Source organism: Leucopleurus acutus (assembly GCF_964270905.1).
Source record: "Leucopleurus acutus genome assembly, chromosome: X".
In the NCBI taxonomy this organism is placed as follows: domain Eukaryota; kingdom Metazoa; phylum Chordata; class Mammalia; order Artiodactyla; family Delphinidae; genus Leucopleurus; species Leucopleurus acutus.
The window spans coordinates 131,087,668-131,103,323 of record NC_139148.1 but is presented as its reverse complement, the minus strand read 5'-3'; the positions used below and the strand labels follow the sequence as shown (position 1 = coordinate 131,103,323).

General features: G+C 52.3%; 1 protein-coding gene across 2 annotated transcripts in view; it reads right to left on the bottom strand.

The window, feature by feature from the left end:
- Window positions 1-12,656: 12,656 nt before the first annotated feature.
- IKBKG (inhibitor of nuclear factor kappa B kinase regulatory subunit gamma) overlaps window positions 12,657-15,656 on the bottom strand; it is a 22,634-nt gene continuing 19,634 nt past the window's right edge. For both annotated transcript variants that reach the window (XM_082864071.1, XM_082864070.1), the window contains exons 6-10: window positions 15,387-15,462; window positions 14,253-14,396; window positions 13,827-13,969; window positions 13,597-13,658; window positions 12,657-13,328 (exon numbers count right to left, since the gene is read on the bottom strand). In XM_082864071.1, coding sequence (XP_082720197.1) covers window positions 13,186-13,328; window positions 13,597-13,658; window positions 13,827-13,969; window positions 14,253-14,396; window positions 15,387-15,462 — 568 coding nt within the window. In that variant the 3' untranslated portion in view covers window positions 12,657-13,185. The remainder of the gene's footprint in view (window positions 13,329-13,596; window positions 13,659-13,826; window positions 13,970-14,252; window positions 14,397-15,386; window positions 15,463-15,656) is intronic.

The window sequence follows — 15,656 nt, the reverse complement described above, 5'->3', positions numbered from 1 at the left end:
CCTGTGTCTCACGTCCGCTGGGGACGACGTGGGGCCGGGCCGACAGGGGCTCCAAGGCTCCAGGGACACAGATTTCAGCGACTTCAGGCTGCAGGCTTGGCCCGAGCTGGCCTGGTGCATGGGGGAGACCGGCTGGGCGCAAGGGCTGCGGTGGCGGGGGATGGAGTGGGGGAGGGGCGGGGAGGGGGTGGGGGAGGGGCGGGGGCCCCACCCCAGGACCACCCCCAGTCTCCTGGCCGTTTGGTGTCACAGACCTCATGGGCTTTCCCTCCTCCAGGAACAAAGCCTTGCGGCTCTCCGGGGGACTGGAGGTTCCGGGGGCCCTCAGCTGGGAGGTGACCCTGTGTCTGCTGGCCTACTGGGTGCTGGTCTAATTCTGTGTCTTGAAGGGGGTCAAGTCAACAAGAAAGGTACAGTCGGGGTGACGGCATGGCTGGGGGCAGCACTGCCTGGGGTGGTGTGGGTGTCTGCCAGCGACCACTGCTGCCACGGGAGGGAGGAGACTGCACCAGGGCCAGAGCCTGAGGAGGGGCAGGGACTTCAGTCCGGGCCACTTGATCCCCACCCCCTGGCTGGAGAGTCCTCCCCACCCTGCGCCCCCAGGCCTGGCAGCCTTCTCTGCCGAGTGGAGGTGGAGTGGCCCCGGCAGCGGCTGCCCCTTCCCTGGGTTGGGGGGCATCCCTGGCTCGCCTTACCTCCGTTCCAGTTCCTCTCGGTTCTGGTTCTGAGTCAGTTTTTGACCGTCTCGGTAGACCTGGTCTACGCCTGTCTCTCTCACCTGCCTGTCTGACCTCGGGGACCCAGCAGGGAGCCTGGCCACATGGCTCCCTCGGGGGCTTCCTGTCAGGTTGGGGAGACATATGTAAGAACAGTTGTGCCGCAGAACAGGGCTCACCGGATGAAGGTTGAAGTAGATGGCAAGGGGCCAAGCCACAGCACTCAGCAGGGTCCACCCTCTGGCTACTGGACTCCGTAGTAATAGTTGGCACTTCCTATGTTCCATACACTGTTTCTATTGCTTTGCGTGTATTAGTCCATCATGTAGGTTTTCAGACAATATTGCCAACGTCAGTCTCCTGTCTCCCATTTTGCAACTCTCCTCCAAACAGATAAAACACACCCACTCTCTCCCCAACACTAGCGATTCAAAGACTTACCCTTCTCCGGGGGGGTGTCCTTTCCATGTCTAATTTGAGCAGATACATGCACCCCGATGTTCATAGCAGCACTATTTACAATAGCCAAGACATGGAAGCAACTCAAACGTCCATCAACAGTTAATGGATAAAGAAGATGTGGTATATATATATATATATACAATGGAATATTAATCAGCCCTAAAAAGGATGAAATAATGCCATTTGTAGCAACATGGATGGACCTAGATATTGTCATACTAAGTGAAGTAAGTGAGACACAGAAAGTCAAATATCATATGATATCACTTATATGTGGAATGTTAAAAAAAATGGTACAAATGAACTCATATACAAAACAGAAATAGAGTCACAGATGTAGAAAACAAACTACGGTTACCAGGGGGGTAAGCGGTGGGGGGAGGGAGAAACTGGGAGATTGGGATTGACAGATACACACTACTATATATATAATAGATAAGTATTAAGGACCTACTGTATAGCACAGGCAACTCTACTCCATACTCTGTAATGACCTATATGGGAAAAGAATCTAAAATGAGTGGATATATGTATACGTATAACTGATTCACTTTGCTGTACACCTGAAACTAACACAACATTGTAAATCAACTATACTCCAATAAAAATTTTTTGAAAAAACCATCGTCGGACCTATCATTTGCAAATATTTTCTTCCATTCAGTAGGTGGCCTTTTGGTTTCGCTGATAGTTTTCTTTGCTGTGGAAAATCTTTTAAGTTTGAGTAGGTCCCATTTGTTTATTTTTGCTTTTATTTCAATTTCCTGAGGTGTCTCAGGGCACCTGTCCTGTTCAGGATGCCTTGTGTTATGGAGTGCCTGGTTGTTTTTGAACTGTGTACTGCTCATTGCCCTTAAGAAGTTTTTCTGTGGGGATTCTTTGGAGCCTAGGATGGCATTCTCCAGAAAAGAATTGATTGCTTTTGCTTGGCATCTAATGGTACTATTATGGGTTGAATTATGCCATAGAATGAATGTTTGTGTCCCCTCAAAATTCATGTGTTGAAATCCTAACCTGCAAAGTGGGGCCTTTGGGAGATGATTTAGGTCATGAGGGTGGAGCCCTCATGAATGGGATTAGTGCCCTTACAAAAGAGACCCCAAAGAGCTCAGTCGCCCCTTCTGCCATGTGAGGACACAGTGAGAAGATGGCTGTCTACAAAGCACAAGTGGGCCCTCACCAGACACCAAATCTGCCGGTACCTTCATCTTGGACTTCCAACCTGTCTGTTGGCAGCAGACGTTCATCCACATGGTTCTGAGAAATCAGTCCCCACCTCGCCCCCAGACCCACAATGCTCAGAACCAATGGAACCAGTGGAATTCTCAGAACGGTTCCTTCCCTGGGTCTCCCTGCTTCCAGAGCCTCCAGGACCTACCACACTTGCCCTGAGCTCTGCTCCACCAAGGATGTGGTAGCGTCAGCTGCTGCCTGCCCACCCCCGACATGCACACCCCCCTCTGTGGGGGGTTCACCTCTGAATGACTCTAGAGAAAGCAGCCTCTAGGGAAAGGACAGAGTGGGGTCACCTGCAACATGAGACCAAGGCAGACAGTCCCCTGTTCTCTTCTGCCCTGTGGTTAGTGCACACAGCACCACCTGTCCAATGGTCATCTGCCAAACAGAGCTTTGGGAAAGGTGTAAATGTTTTGCTGTATCTTCATTTGCATTTTCAAAGGAGCTTAGAGGAAGCTGCACAGGGCTCTTGGACAACGTTTTTTTATAACGGCTTTATTGAGATAAACTCACACACCATACAATCCAGCCGTCTAAAGTGCACAGTCAAGCGGGTTTTAGTATATTCATAGATTTTTGCAACCATCACCACAACCAGTTTCAGAATCTTCTTATCATCCCTGTACCCACTAGCAGTCACTTCCCAATTCCCCCAGCTCCTGCAGCCTAGCAGCCGCCAGGTGACCCTGCTTAAAATTTAAACTTACATTCACAACAATTATAATCTAAAGGAAAATCCAGTTTTTTGGCATGGCCTGAACTGGAATTGCTTTCACAGTTTTCCCTTCCACCTTTGGTTTTTTTGTTCTTGTTTTGTCTTGTTTGGTTTTTTTTGGCTGCGTTGGGTCTTCGTTGCTGCGTGCGGGCTTTCTCTAGTTGCGGCGAGCGGGGGGTATTCTTCGTTGCGGTGCCCGGGCTTCTCATTGTGGTGGCTTCTCTTGTTGTGGAGCACGGGCTCTAGGCGCGAGGGCTTCAGCAGTTGTGGCACGTGGGCTCAGTAGTTGTGGCTCGTGGTCTCTAGAGCTCAGGCTCAGTAGTTGTGGCACACGGGCTCAGCTGCTCCGTGGCATGTGGAATCTTCCCAGACCAGGGATCGAACCCGTGTCCCCTGTGTTGGCAGGCGGATTCTTAACCACTGTGCCACCAGGGAAGTCCCTTGCCTTCTACCTTTGGTTGTGCACTACTCTAAGTGTGTTGCGTGCCTCATCTCATTAGTAACTCTGAAGTAACCAGATGGCATTCTGCCCTTTTTACAAATGGGGAAACTACAGCTCAGAGAGATTAAATAAGGGGCAGAGCTGTGACTTGTCCAGGTGACCCCAGGGTCTGTGTTCCTGCCTGTACATAGCCAACATGATCTACCCATTCGTGTACCAGAGAAATATCAATAAAAAATACAGATGGTTACAAGAGGCCCCCCAAGTTAAGTCACATGCTCCCTAAAAGAGGTTTTCTGTGTGATCATCTCTAGCACATTAATACACATTTCTGTCAAGTACCATGTATCGGGATGGGGTGATGTCTGCAAAAATATGGACAGAGGGATCTTGATGGGGCTTCAAGGCAAGCTCACGCCTTCTATATGCACACTGTTCCAGGGGATTCTGCCCTCTAGTGGAGGGAGATGGAAAACAAACCAGAAAAGATGGGGAATTCAAACAGGGCAATGGATTTAGGATGGAGACTATAGATGAAGGAGGTGATGTTTCAACTTCAAGCTGAACAACAAAAGAGAAACCAGCCATGCAAAGATTTGGAAAAGGGCAAGGGGGTGGGGAGGCCAGCTGGAACAAAGGCCTAAAGACACAGCTGAGGAAGGGGAAGAGGGTGACGTTGAGAACTACAAGAACTCTTGGCAGGAACATTCCATTCAACCCCTGGCACTCAGGGATGGCAAACACTGTCTGGCTTCTTGCAGCCTAAGGTCACGACCCTGGGCCGGCCCAGCCCCCTTTTGAGTTCCTGTCTGAGAAAAGAAGGCTGGCAGAAGAATGTACTGTTTGCTCCAGCCAACACCTGACCTAGACCCCCACCATCCTCAGAGCCTTTCCTAAGAGGGCTCCCAACATGTGAATCCTTCCTCTGTCCCTCTGAGACAACCCAGGAGTCTTTCTTGGGGACCTGAGAGCCATTCCTCTGAAACGAAATCCTCAGGAAGGATAGGGCCTCGGTCTGCGTGTGTCTGCGTGGGATGGAATCCTAACTTCCAGAACTGACTCCCGGGGTGGACGCCGCTGACCTCACCGCACTGACACTGACCCACCCCGCGTGGGTTTTCACTTGAGCCCCTGCTCGCTGCCCCCACCTCACTCTCCCTTCAAATCGCCAGCAATTCTGTGCCCATCAGAAGGGTGCGCAGCACCTTCCCCTGCTGTTGGTAGTTACCAAACAAAACCTGTTTTTACCCCTTTACCTAATGGCCGGCTGAGCTGCTCTTTGCATGTCCTACGCTGCTGACACAGGAGAGAGATGAGGACTGAGAGGGTGGGAAATGGGGTTAGTGTCTAACGGGGAGAGAGCTGCAGTTTGGGAGAATGAAAAAAGTTCCGGGGATGCATGGTGGGGATGGTTGCGCAACGCTGTGCAGGCGCTTCATGCCACTGAACTGTGCACTTAAAAATGGTTAAGATGGTAAATCTCACGTGTATTTTCCTACAGCTTATAAAAACACCCACATCACGAAGTGTTTGGAGAACACCTTTGAAAATAAAATTTTAAAATCAGCTTTTTAAGCTTTCGACAAAATTCAACACCCATTTATGATAAAAACCCTCCAGAAAGTCGGCATAGAGGGAACTTACCTCAACATAATAAAGGCCGTATATGACAAATCCACAGCCAACATTGTTCTCAAAGGTGAAAAACTGAAACCATTTCCTCTAAGATCAGGAACAAGACAAGGCTGCCCACTCTCACCACTATTACTCAACATAGTTTTGGAAGTTTTAGCCACAGCAATCAGAGAAGAAAAGGAATCCAAATAGAAAAAGAAGAAATAAAGCTGTCACTGTTTGCAGATGACATGATACTATACATAGAGAATCCTAAAGATGCTACCAGAAAACTACTAGAGCTAATCAATCAATTTGGTAAAGTAGCAGGATACAAAATTAATGCACAGAAATCTCTGGCATTCCTATACACTAATGATGAAAAATCTGAAAGTGAAATTAAGGAAACCCTCCCATTTACCACTGCAACAAAAAGAATAAAATACCTAGGAATAAACCTACCTAGGTAGACAGAAGACCTGTATGCAGAAAAGTATAAGACACTGATGAAAGAAATTAAAGGTGATACAAATAGATGGAGAGATATACTATGTTCTTGGATTGGAAGAATCAACATTGCGAAAATGACTCTGCTACCCAAAGCAATCTACAGATTCCATGCAATCCCTATCAAACTACCACTGGCATTTTTCACAGAACTAGAACAAAAAATTTCACAATTTGTATGGAAACACAAAAGACCCCAAATAGCCAAAACAGTCTTGAGAACAAAGAACAGAGTTGGAGGAATCAGGCTCCCTGACTTTAGAATATACTACAAAGCTACAGTAATCCAGACATTATGGTACTGGCACAAAAACAGAAATACAGATCAATGGAACAGGATAGAAACCCACACATGTATGGTCAACTTATCTTTGATAAAGGAGGCAAGAATATACATTGGAGAAAAGACAGCCTCTTCCATAAGTGGTGCTGGGAAAACTGGACAGCTACATGTAAAAGAATGAAATTAGAACACTCCCTAACACCATACACAAAAATAAACTCAAAATGGATTAAAGACCTAAATGTAAGGCCAGACACTATCAAACTCTTAGAGGAAAACATAGGCAGAACACTCTATGACATAAATCACAGCAAGGTCCTTTTTGACCCACCTCCTAGAGAAATGGAAATAAAAACAAAAGTAAACAAATGGGACCTAATGAAACTTAAAGCCTTTTGCACAACAAAGGAAACCATAAACAAGATGAGAAGACAACCCTCAGAATGGGAGAAAATATTTGCAAATGAAGCAACTGACAAAGGATTAATCTCCAAAATATACAAGCAGCTCATGCAGCTCAATATCAAAAAAGCAAACAACCGAATCCAAAAATGGGCGGAAGACCTAAATAGACATTTCTCCAAAGAAGATATACAGACTGCCAACAAACACATGAAAGAATGCTCGACATCACTAATCATTAGAGAAATGCAAATCAAAACTACAATGAGGTGTCACCTCACACCAGTCAGAATGGCCATCATCAAAAAATCTACAAACAATAAATGCTGGAGAGGGTGTGGAGAAAAGGGAACACTCTTGCACTGTTGGTGGGAATGTAAATTGATACAGCCACTATGGAGAACAGTATGGACGTTCCTTAAAAAACTACAAATAGAACTACCATATGACCCAGCAATCTCACTACTGGGTATAATACCCTGAGAAAACCATAATTCAAACAGAGTCATGTACCACAATGTTCATTGCGGCTCTATTTACAATAGCCAGGACATGGAGGCAACGTAAGTGTCCATCGACAGATGCATGGATAAAGAAGATGTGGCACATATATACAATGGAATATTAGTCAGCCATAAAAAGAAAGAAAATTGAGTTATTTGTACTGAGGTGGATGGACCTCGAGTCTGTCATACAGAGTGAAGTAAGTCAGAAAGAGAAAAACAAATACCGTATGCTAACACATATATATGGAATGTAAAAAAAAAAAGGTTCTGAAGAACCTAGGGGCAGGACAGGAATAAAGACGCAGACGTAGAGAATGGACTTGAGGACAGGGGGAGGGGGAAGGGTAAGCTGGGACGAAGTGAGAGAGTGGCATGGACATATACTCACTAACAAATGTAAAATAGATAGCTAGTGGGAAGCAGCCGCATAGCGCAGGGAGCCCAGCTCAGTGCTTTGTGACCACCTAGGGGGCGGGATGCGGGGGTGGGATAGGGAGGGTGGGAGGGAGATGCAAGAGGGAGGAGATATGGGAATATATGTGTACGTATACCTGATTCACTTTGTTATACAGCAGAAACTAACACAACAAATGTAAAGCAATTATACTCCAATAAAGATGTTTTAAAAAATTAGCTTTTTAAAAATGAATTACCAGTTTGGAATTATGTGCTCTTAGGTTTCCAGAATGAGTCGCATCATATTTGAAGTTGCTTTGGGAGCACAAGTGGGCAGCCGTGCAGACACCTCGATGTCTCACTTGGGCAGGCCAGGGATCAACAAAGAGTTAGCAGTCAGAGTGTGTGTGTGTGTGTGTGTGTGTGTGTGTGTGTGTGTGTGTGTCTGGTTTGTTGTGAGCAACACCATGCAGTTGCTGGGGACGTGCTCAGAGAAGCCCAGCTGTTAGGAAGCCAGTGGTTGCCAACAACTGGGTAACAGAAGCACTTATGTAACAAACCCCCGGGTCTGTCAGAAGTTCCTCAGCTGTGTTGCCACACTCGAGAATAAGGCTTAGATGCATTGTTCACTTCTTCCTGATTTCCTAAAGCAGCAGCTCCTCATGCCTGAGTGAAACATGGGGTTGGCCACCCCTGTGGTTAGCAGAGCAGCTAATCCAACCAGGAACACTGGAACCTCTGCCGTGGAGCACCGTGTTTACAACATTTGTGTCAGCCCAATAGTCCCGCTATGTTCTTATGAAATCAGTTTTGCTTCCCACCCTGTGTTCAGTTGGTTGCACTTAACTGCTATCAGATGTCAGGGTCAGCGGGAAAGGTACAAGCATGGGTCAGCGTGCAGCTGTCTGTCCGAGCACGTTTTCGCATTCCATTTCTGAATATCTACACACTGGTTTACCTTGATGGGGCTAGAGAGGTCTTCTGCAAATAAATGAGGAAACACAGTGAAGGCTCATGACCATGCCCACCTGGCTGACCTCACAGACGCGGCAGTAACGTGCTCCCCATCTTACACACCTGGATTTGGGGACACTCCCCCACCCACCCACCCGTGGTGCAGCTTGACTGTAGGTTGAGACGTCTGCTTCGGAGGCTTGTGGTTTGTACCTCAGCCACAGTTCAGCTCTGCCTTGGCCAAGGTTGTTCAAGACCCGCCCTTGCCGTGGCTTCACCGCCACTAAGGCATGAGACACTCCAGAAAGTAAGGGAGGAGGTCGCAGAAACCATGAGGCAGCCACACCCCACACTGCCCACCCGGAAAGTGCTGCTACTGCAGTGCTATTTCGTTTCCTCTTCTCCATCTGCCATGTACGAACAGTGTGCGAAGGACAACCTGCTCAAATGGAAGCCAATACTTGGATGGTCCCATTTCATGGCTGAGGAGCCTGAGGCTCAGAAAGGTAGAATCACCAGGCCGCCATCAAGCAGCAGACGGGCCAGGGAGACGCCGTCTGGGGCCATCTCCTCCCCAAGGAGCCGCTGCTCTCTGCTCCTAGCGAAGCGCGCACAGGGACGTGTCTGCTCTGTCTGTTCAGACGGGCAATGTCCTGCCGCGGCCAAGGGAACCTGCTCAGCCCTGTCCCCTTTCTAACGTGTCAGTGGTTGGCTGGAACCAAAGGCATCCAACTCGCAATGCAGGCAGAGCTGTGTTTTCTAACAGAAAATAGCAGACTCGTTGCTGTCTCGGGCCTCCTATAAAACAGGGCTGAGTGACCCACGTGCTATGGGTTGAAATGTGTGCCCCCAAAGAAGACACATGGGAGTCCTCACCCGCAGGACATGAGAATGCCACTGCATTTGGAGACAGGGTCTTTACAGAGGTGATCGAGTTAAAGTGAGGTCACGGGGGTGGGTCCTCATCCGATGGGACTGGTGTCCTTATAAAAAGGGGACATTTGGAGACGCAGACACGCACAGAGGAGTGACGGCGTGAAGACACAGGAGCAGACGGCAACTACAAGCCCAGGAGAGAGGCCTGGAACAGACCCTCCCTCGCGGTCCCCAGAAGGAACTGCCCCTGCCCACAGCCCTGGATCTTGGCCTCCCGGCCTGCACAACTGGGAGACGACACGTCTCTGTCGTCTGCCCCATGTACTGTGCGCACGCAGCATGGAAGCGTCGAGTCGGCCCTCGCACCATCTGCTGTCAGCCACCTGGTGTCAAAGCCCCCTGCTGCACCCACCCCAGGGCAGTAACATACATCCTCTATGTATCAAACTCATACCTGCAAATGATAGGCACCTAGGAAATACATACATGAGGAAAGCTTAATCACTGGTAATCCTACCACCACATCCATCCAAGTGGTAGCAGGGTGTGCACGGCATCTTTTGCTCTTTTATTGGGGGTCGCACTTTATACACAGTTATGTCTATTGGCTTTTTCACACCAAGGTGCTACAGAGTGTATTCCAGGTGATGAGGTGTCCGCAGTGCTGGCTGCACAGGCCCAAGTCGTCACCCCGCCTGACCGGCCCCCACGGAAGGGGGTCCCTGCGCCTTGTCGGCAGAGCACTGGAAGTCTTCGTTTGTCGCTATTTTGACGTCACTTTGTGTGTAGTCTGAGTCTGTGTTGTTTTAGTCTTTCGTGAGGGAGAAAACCTTTCATGTGGTGCTTATTTCATGGCTCATCTGGATTCCTCTTAAGCAGGTAACGGAGTGGTGCGTGTGGGAATGACAACAGGGATGTGCTTCTGTCTGTCTGTCTCTACCTCCCAAACCCAGGGTCACGAGTATCAAGGGGCCACAGCTAATCCTACAGGCAGGCTGCTTCCCTCACGGGAGGAATCCAGCCACTTGTTCGCGAAGCCAGAGAGTGGAAGCCCTGGTTTAAAACCCTCGGTCTCTCAGGTCCAGTCGGCCCTACAGGAGGAATCAGGCTCCCTAACTCCAGACTATACTCCAAAGTTACAGTAATCAAGACAGCCTCCAGGAAGAGAGGGTTCCAAAGAGCAGTGGTTCTCGGCCGGCGCCTGGTCCCATCCCAGCCCCGACTCAGCCGGTCCGGGGCATGGGCAGCACGAGTGTCAAGCTCTCGCCGCTGCCGCCGTGCGGCCTGCGTGGGGGTCACCGCCGAGGTGCTGGCACACTCCTGGGGGGGAGAACGTCCGCCTCGCACCACTCCAGGGTCTCCCCTTCTTTCAACCCCCTTTCAGAAAAGGGAGCTGATCAGAGAAGGGCTCCTGTGCACCTGCCACCCTGTTAGAAGCACGAAGCCAATCCCTACACAGCCAGGAGTCAGCACAGGTTGCAGGTGGTCCAACAGCACTGACCCCTTTTCCCGGCCACGTCCACTGGCCGCAGCAGCGGTGTGCAGCTGGAGACAAGACGTCCTAAGGATCGACAGTCCCCAAGCCTTGCAAGGGCCCACCCACCGCCAACTCCAGCTTTCCTCACCACCATCACCCTGGGGAACAAGCCCTCCGACAGAGCTGCAGCTCCTGGAGACGCCTGCCTTTGACTGCGTTTGTCCTAATCTGTGGGCTCCAGAAGACGCCCCTGTGCTGGGCTGAATGGTGGCCAAGAGAGATATACGTGTCCTGACCCCGAGAACTTGCGGCTGTGATCTTATTTGGAAAAAGGGTTTTGGGGGATGTGATGAAAGTTAAGGGTCTACAGATGAGGCCATCCTGGATGACACAGGTGGGCCCCAAATCCAACGACAAGTATCCTTAGAAGAGAAGAAAGAGGACACAGACAGAAGTGGAGAAGCCCAGGTCAAGACGGAGGCAGATGCCGGAGAGACGCGTCTGCCAGCCAAGGAGCACCGAGGACAGCCACCAGGAGCTAGGAGACAGGCCCAGAACTGAGGCTCCCTCAGAGGCGCCAGGAGCCAAGCCCGCCCGCACCTGAACCTCAGACTCTGGCCTCCAGAACTGGCAAAGAATGAATTCCTGTTGTTTTAAGCCACCAAGCTTGCAGCCATTTGTTACAGCAGCAACAGGAAGCTAACACATTCCCCCCAAAACACAAAGTGCTCGTCGAAAAATTGCAGGATGTGGACTGAAACGCAGCACCCAGGAGCGGAGAACCTCTCTGTGCCTTTAACATGCTCCCGAAGGACCATCTGCAACTACATACTTGGGCTTCAGGAAGTGGGCCAGCCCCTCCCACCCCTGCAGATGCCAAGAAAGCCCCCAGCCAAGGCCTGTTTTTGGAACAGGATGCTGGCTGGGCCGTCTTCCAGCAGGAGACTTATACTCCGATCCTAGCCCACCCTGTCACTGCCGCATAGCAGGGCGGCCTGGACAAAACCCAGGGACGGACCTGTGACATCCCATTCCCAACCAGGGCAGCCCACGGGGTGCAGGAAGAGGCTGGGCACTGAGGAGTAAACCACAGTTGCAGGGGTAATGCCCACAGCTTTGACATCCTCGGAAATAGCCAGAATTTTGCAAAACAACCAGGAAGAGTCCTCTGGTGCTGGTAATCTGCCAAAGATTGCTGAGTGGCTTCTGCTGGCCAGGCCGGGGCATTTGCGGCTGGTGTGGGGAACGGCATCACAAACTTCTGGAATGTGATGACATACGGCCGCCACTGCTCACACTGGGTGGCAACGCACTTGGGGAGGACAAGAGCGCACTGCAGTGTCAGGGCAAGGACAGGGCAAGCGTACGTGTGGGACGTGCCCCTCGCCAGACCAAGAGGTGGTCGCAACAACTCCAAACCCAAAGCCGTGAAGGAACAGTGGATAAACGTGACTACAAAGATGACAAGCTCCAGGGCTTCCCTGGTGGCGCAGTGGTTGAGAGTCCGCCTGCTGATGCAGGGGACACGGGTTCGTGCCCTGGTCCGGGAAGATCCCACATGCCGCGGAGCGGCTGGGCCCGTAAGCCATGGCCGCGGAGCCTGCGCATCCGGAGCCTGTGCTCCGCAACGGGAGAGGCCACAACAGTGAGAGGCCTACGTACTGCAAAAAAAAAAAAAAAAAAAAAGTGACAAGCTCCAGTCCAAACACACCGGTACCAAGTCAGGAGGAAAAGATAACCGAAATTTCTATCACACACAAGAGCTGATCCCACTAATGACCAAAGAGCTGCTGTAAGTCAAGGAACAAAAGACTAACAGCCCAATAGAGAAATGGGCAAAAAATACCAACAAGCTGTCTACACCAGAAGAACTGAACAGGACCCTTCAAGCTCTCAAGAGATGCTCAAGCTCTCTCTTAACAGAGAACGGCTCGCCTGGTGGACGGCACAAGCCCACGGGCTGGACACCCATCATCTGCGGCAGGGCTATGGGGAGTGAGGGAGGAGTGGGAAAGCACGCCCAGGGTAGGGGAGCGCCGGCACTGTCTACCCCCCTGCTCAATGGTGCCGCTTCTGCGGGATCCAACCAAAAGGTACATATGACGGACGCACAAGGATTTTCAGCGTGGTGTTGTTTATGACAGTAAAAAGACCAGTAACAACCCAAACGTCCGCTAGCAGCAGACAAGTTCAATCCACAGTGGTGCAGCCGCCAATGGAACAGCACACGGCCCATGAGAGCAGCACCGCACTGTGCCAGGCGGCCGGGACGAAGGGTCCTGCCCGTCTCAGCCTGGGAATCAGTTGTCTGGGAGCCCTGGCCTGGGCTCTTGGCTTCCCCAGCACAGGTGAAAGAAGAGCGAACCCCGGAGTCAAGCAGACAGAACGAACAGAAAAAGCAGAGCATCGCGCCTATCTGGGGCTCTGTGTGCCCTGAAAGAGGTGAACCAGCGGACGGGGACGTAAGGCCCTGCGGCTAGGTCTCGGGGCTCAGAGAAGGGGCCCACCCTCTGTCACCCAGCCCCTAATTCAGGACCAGGCAGACAGGAGAGGAAAGCAACAGATTGCACTGTCCTGGGCTGGGTGTCGGTAGGCAGCCCTACTCGATGCACTCCATGACGTGTATCTGCAGCGTGTCCATGTCAGGAGCCTGATACTGGCACTTGGGGCAGCAGAAGTTGGGCGGCTCTTCAGGGGGGCTTCTCCTCTGGCTGGGCAGGGCCACGTGAAAGGAGTGATGAGCTGGGGAAAGAGAATAGGCACTGGTGGGGGCGGGCTTCTTGTGTGTCCCCTTGCACAAACTGCAGGGAAGGGCCAAGGCAGAAAGTGCCAAGATACCTTGGTTCCAGTGACCTGGGTCCCCACCGCTAGCGCCTCCCCTTTAGCCCCGCCCCCAGGGGCGGTACCGCTGGGAAGGAGGGGCCAGGGGCTCTCTCGCTGGGCTCCAGGATCCTCAGCACCTCCTCCCAGCACCCTGCCCTCCCCAGCCCTCCCCCTGCAGCTCCCTCACCTGGGGCAGGGGCTAAGGGGGCCTGGGAGACCTCTACATGCCGCTTCCTCATGTCTTCGATCCTTTGAGAAAAGAAACCGTCCGATCAGTACGTATGAGTCAATCTCCAGCACGTACAAAGCTGATGGAAGGACGAGGCGCGAGGCGGGGAGAGGGAGGCCAGCTCCCCCTAACCTGACAGGCCCGGTACCCGCTGCCACTCCCCGTGGGTCCCGCGCTCCGAGGCCCACCTGGCCGACTCCTGACAGCTGGTCTTCAGCCTGTTGTGCTCCCTCTGCAGCTGCTCCAGCTGCGCCTGCAGGAACTCCTTCTTCTCAGCCAGCTTCTCCCGGGCCTGCCTCTCAGCCTGGAAATCCGCCTTGTAGATATCCGCCTGGCAAAGCCAAGACAGGGGCAGTGCCCACTCTCCATCAGCCACGCACTGGACACTCCACGGCAGCCACGGGGGCCGGGGGAAGGCAGAGCCCACTCCTGTTCTCCCAGAGCCCACAGCACAAAGACAGTCACCCCAGAGGCATCGAGGCTTCAAGGAACACTGCGAGGGACTCAAAGAGCTTCCGAGAGGCCAGTGCAAAGCGCTGCCAGAGGCATGCCGGTCCCAGCGCCAGTGGCCCGGTCTGTTCACCCGCGCGCAGGCCGCAGAGGAGAGCCCTCACCTGGGCTTTCAGCACCGGAACCGTCTCCATCACAGTCTTGTGTTGCTCAGCCTCTTCCTTCAGTTTGTCGATCAGCTCCTGTTTAGCCACCAGGGCCTCCTCGGCCTGCTTGAGCTGCTGCTTGAGATCTTCCAGCTGCAATCCCTAGATGTGGGCGACGGGGAGCTGACAGAGCCTGGTCTGGCTCCGCCTTGGGGCAGGGCTGCCCCCAGGCCAGCTGCCACTCCAGGAAGGCAGAACCGAGAGGAACGAGAGATCGGGCCCAGCCAGCCCGTGCTATGCAGGGCCCAGGAAAGGCGGAGGCTGGAGGGGACCTCGAGGTCATCTGGCACAACCGCCCCCAGGCCGACATTCCCTTCCCAGCTGGACAGTCCTCTGACCCCTCAAAGGATGGGGGCCACACTCCCTCCTGAGGCCACGTGCTGCACACTGAGCCAGTCTCATGCACTAATGCTCCACCATGTGCCCGCTAAGCCGAGGCCCGTCGGTCCTTCCGCTCTGCCACCTGGCCGAGGGTCTGCTGGTCCCTCACGGATGCCCCAGCCCCACACACAGACGCACACACACACCACCAAGCCCTCCCTCTGGAGATCAAAGGGACACGCTTTCCTAACTAACTCTTCCTCATGGGACCCACTTTTCAGGCTTTACCCTTATAAGTCTCTTCCGGGTATGTTCGGGTTTGACTACATCCTTCTTAGAATGTGATCACTAGAAGCCGCACTCAGTATAAGTCTGACGAGGACAAACTAGAAAAGGGGTATCAGCCACCTTCAACACTGGTATGGAAACATTCCCAGGGAAATCTGGGGACGCCTGGCGGGAGGGACCAGCTGCAGAGACGAGCGTGGTCCTGCCCACAGGTGGAGCATCTGGAGGCGCCGCCTAGTCCAACATGGGCTGCAAACAACACAGCCCCAGCGTCCCCGCCTCCCCACTGCCTGTCCTGAGCCATCACCCCAGAGCCCTGACGAAGCTCTAGGTCGAATGGAGGATCCCTCTCCAGAGCCAGCTGTGTGAGTCTGTTAAGGTAGGGCCTTGAGTTCCAGTACCCCTGAGCTGAGGGAGTCAGCTCCAGGCCGGCAGCCCAGGAGATGCCGCCACCATGTCCACTCGGCTCCACTCACTGCTCACCATGCTGCTCTTGATGTGGCTGTCATACTCTTGGAAGAGCTGGTGATAGGCCACCTGCAGCTGGGCCAGCTTCCTCCTATGGAAAAGGAGCTGAGGCTGGAGAACCACCTTGTGCTGACCCAGCCACAGCTCTTACTGCTTCCAACTCCACCCTCTTCCTTGTCGTCATGGCCACAGACCAGAATGTGGCTTTCAGGGTGCCTGTGTGCCTGGAAGGCCGTCAGCTCTGAGGCAAGCTTTGCTACCTATTTCATATCATTTTCCATCAAT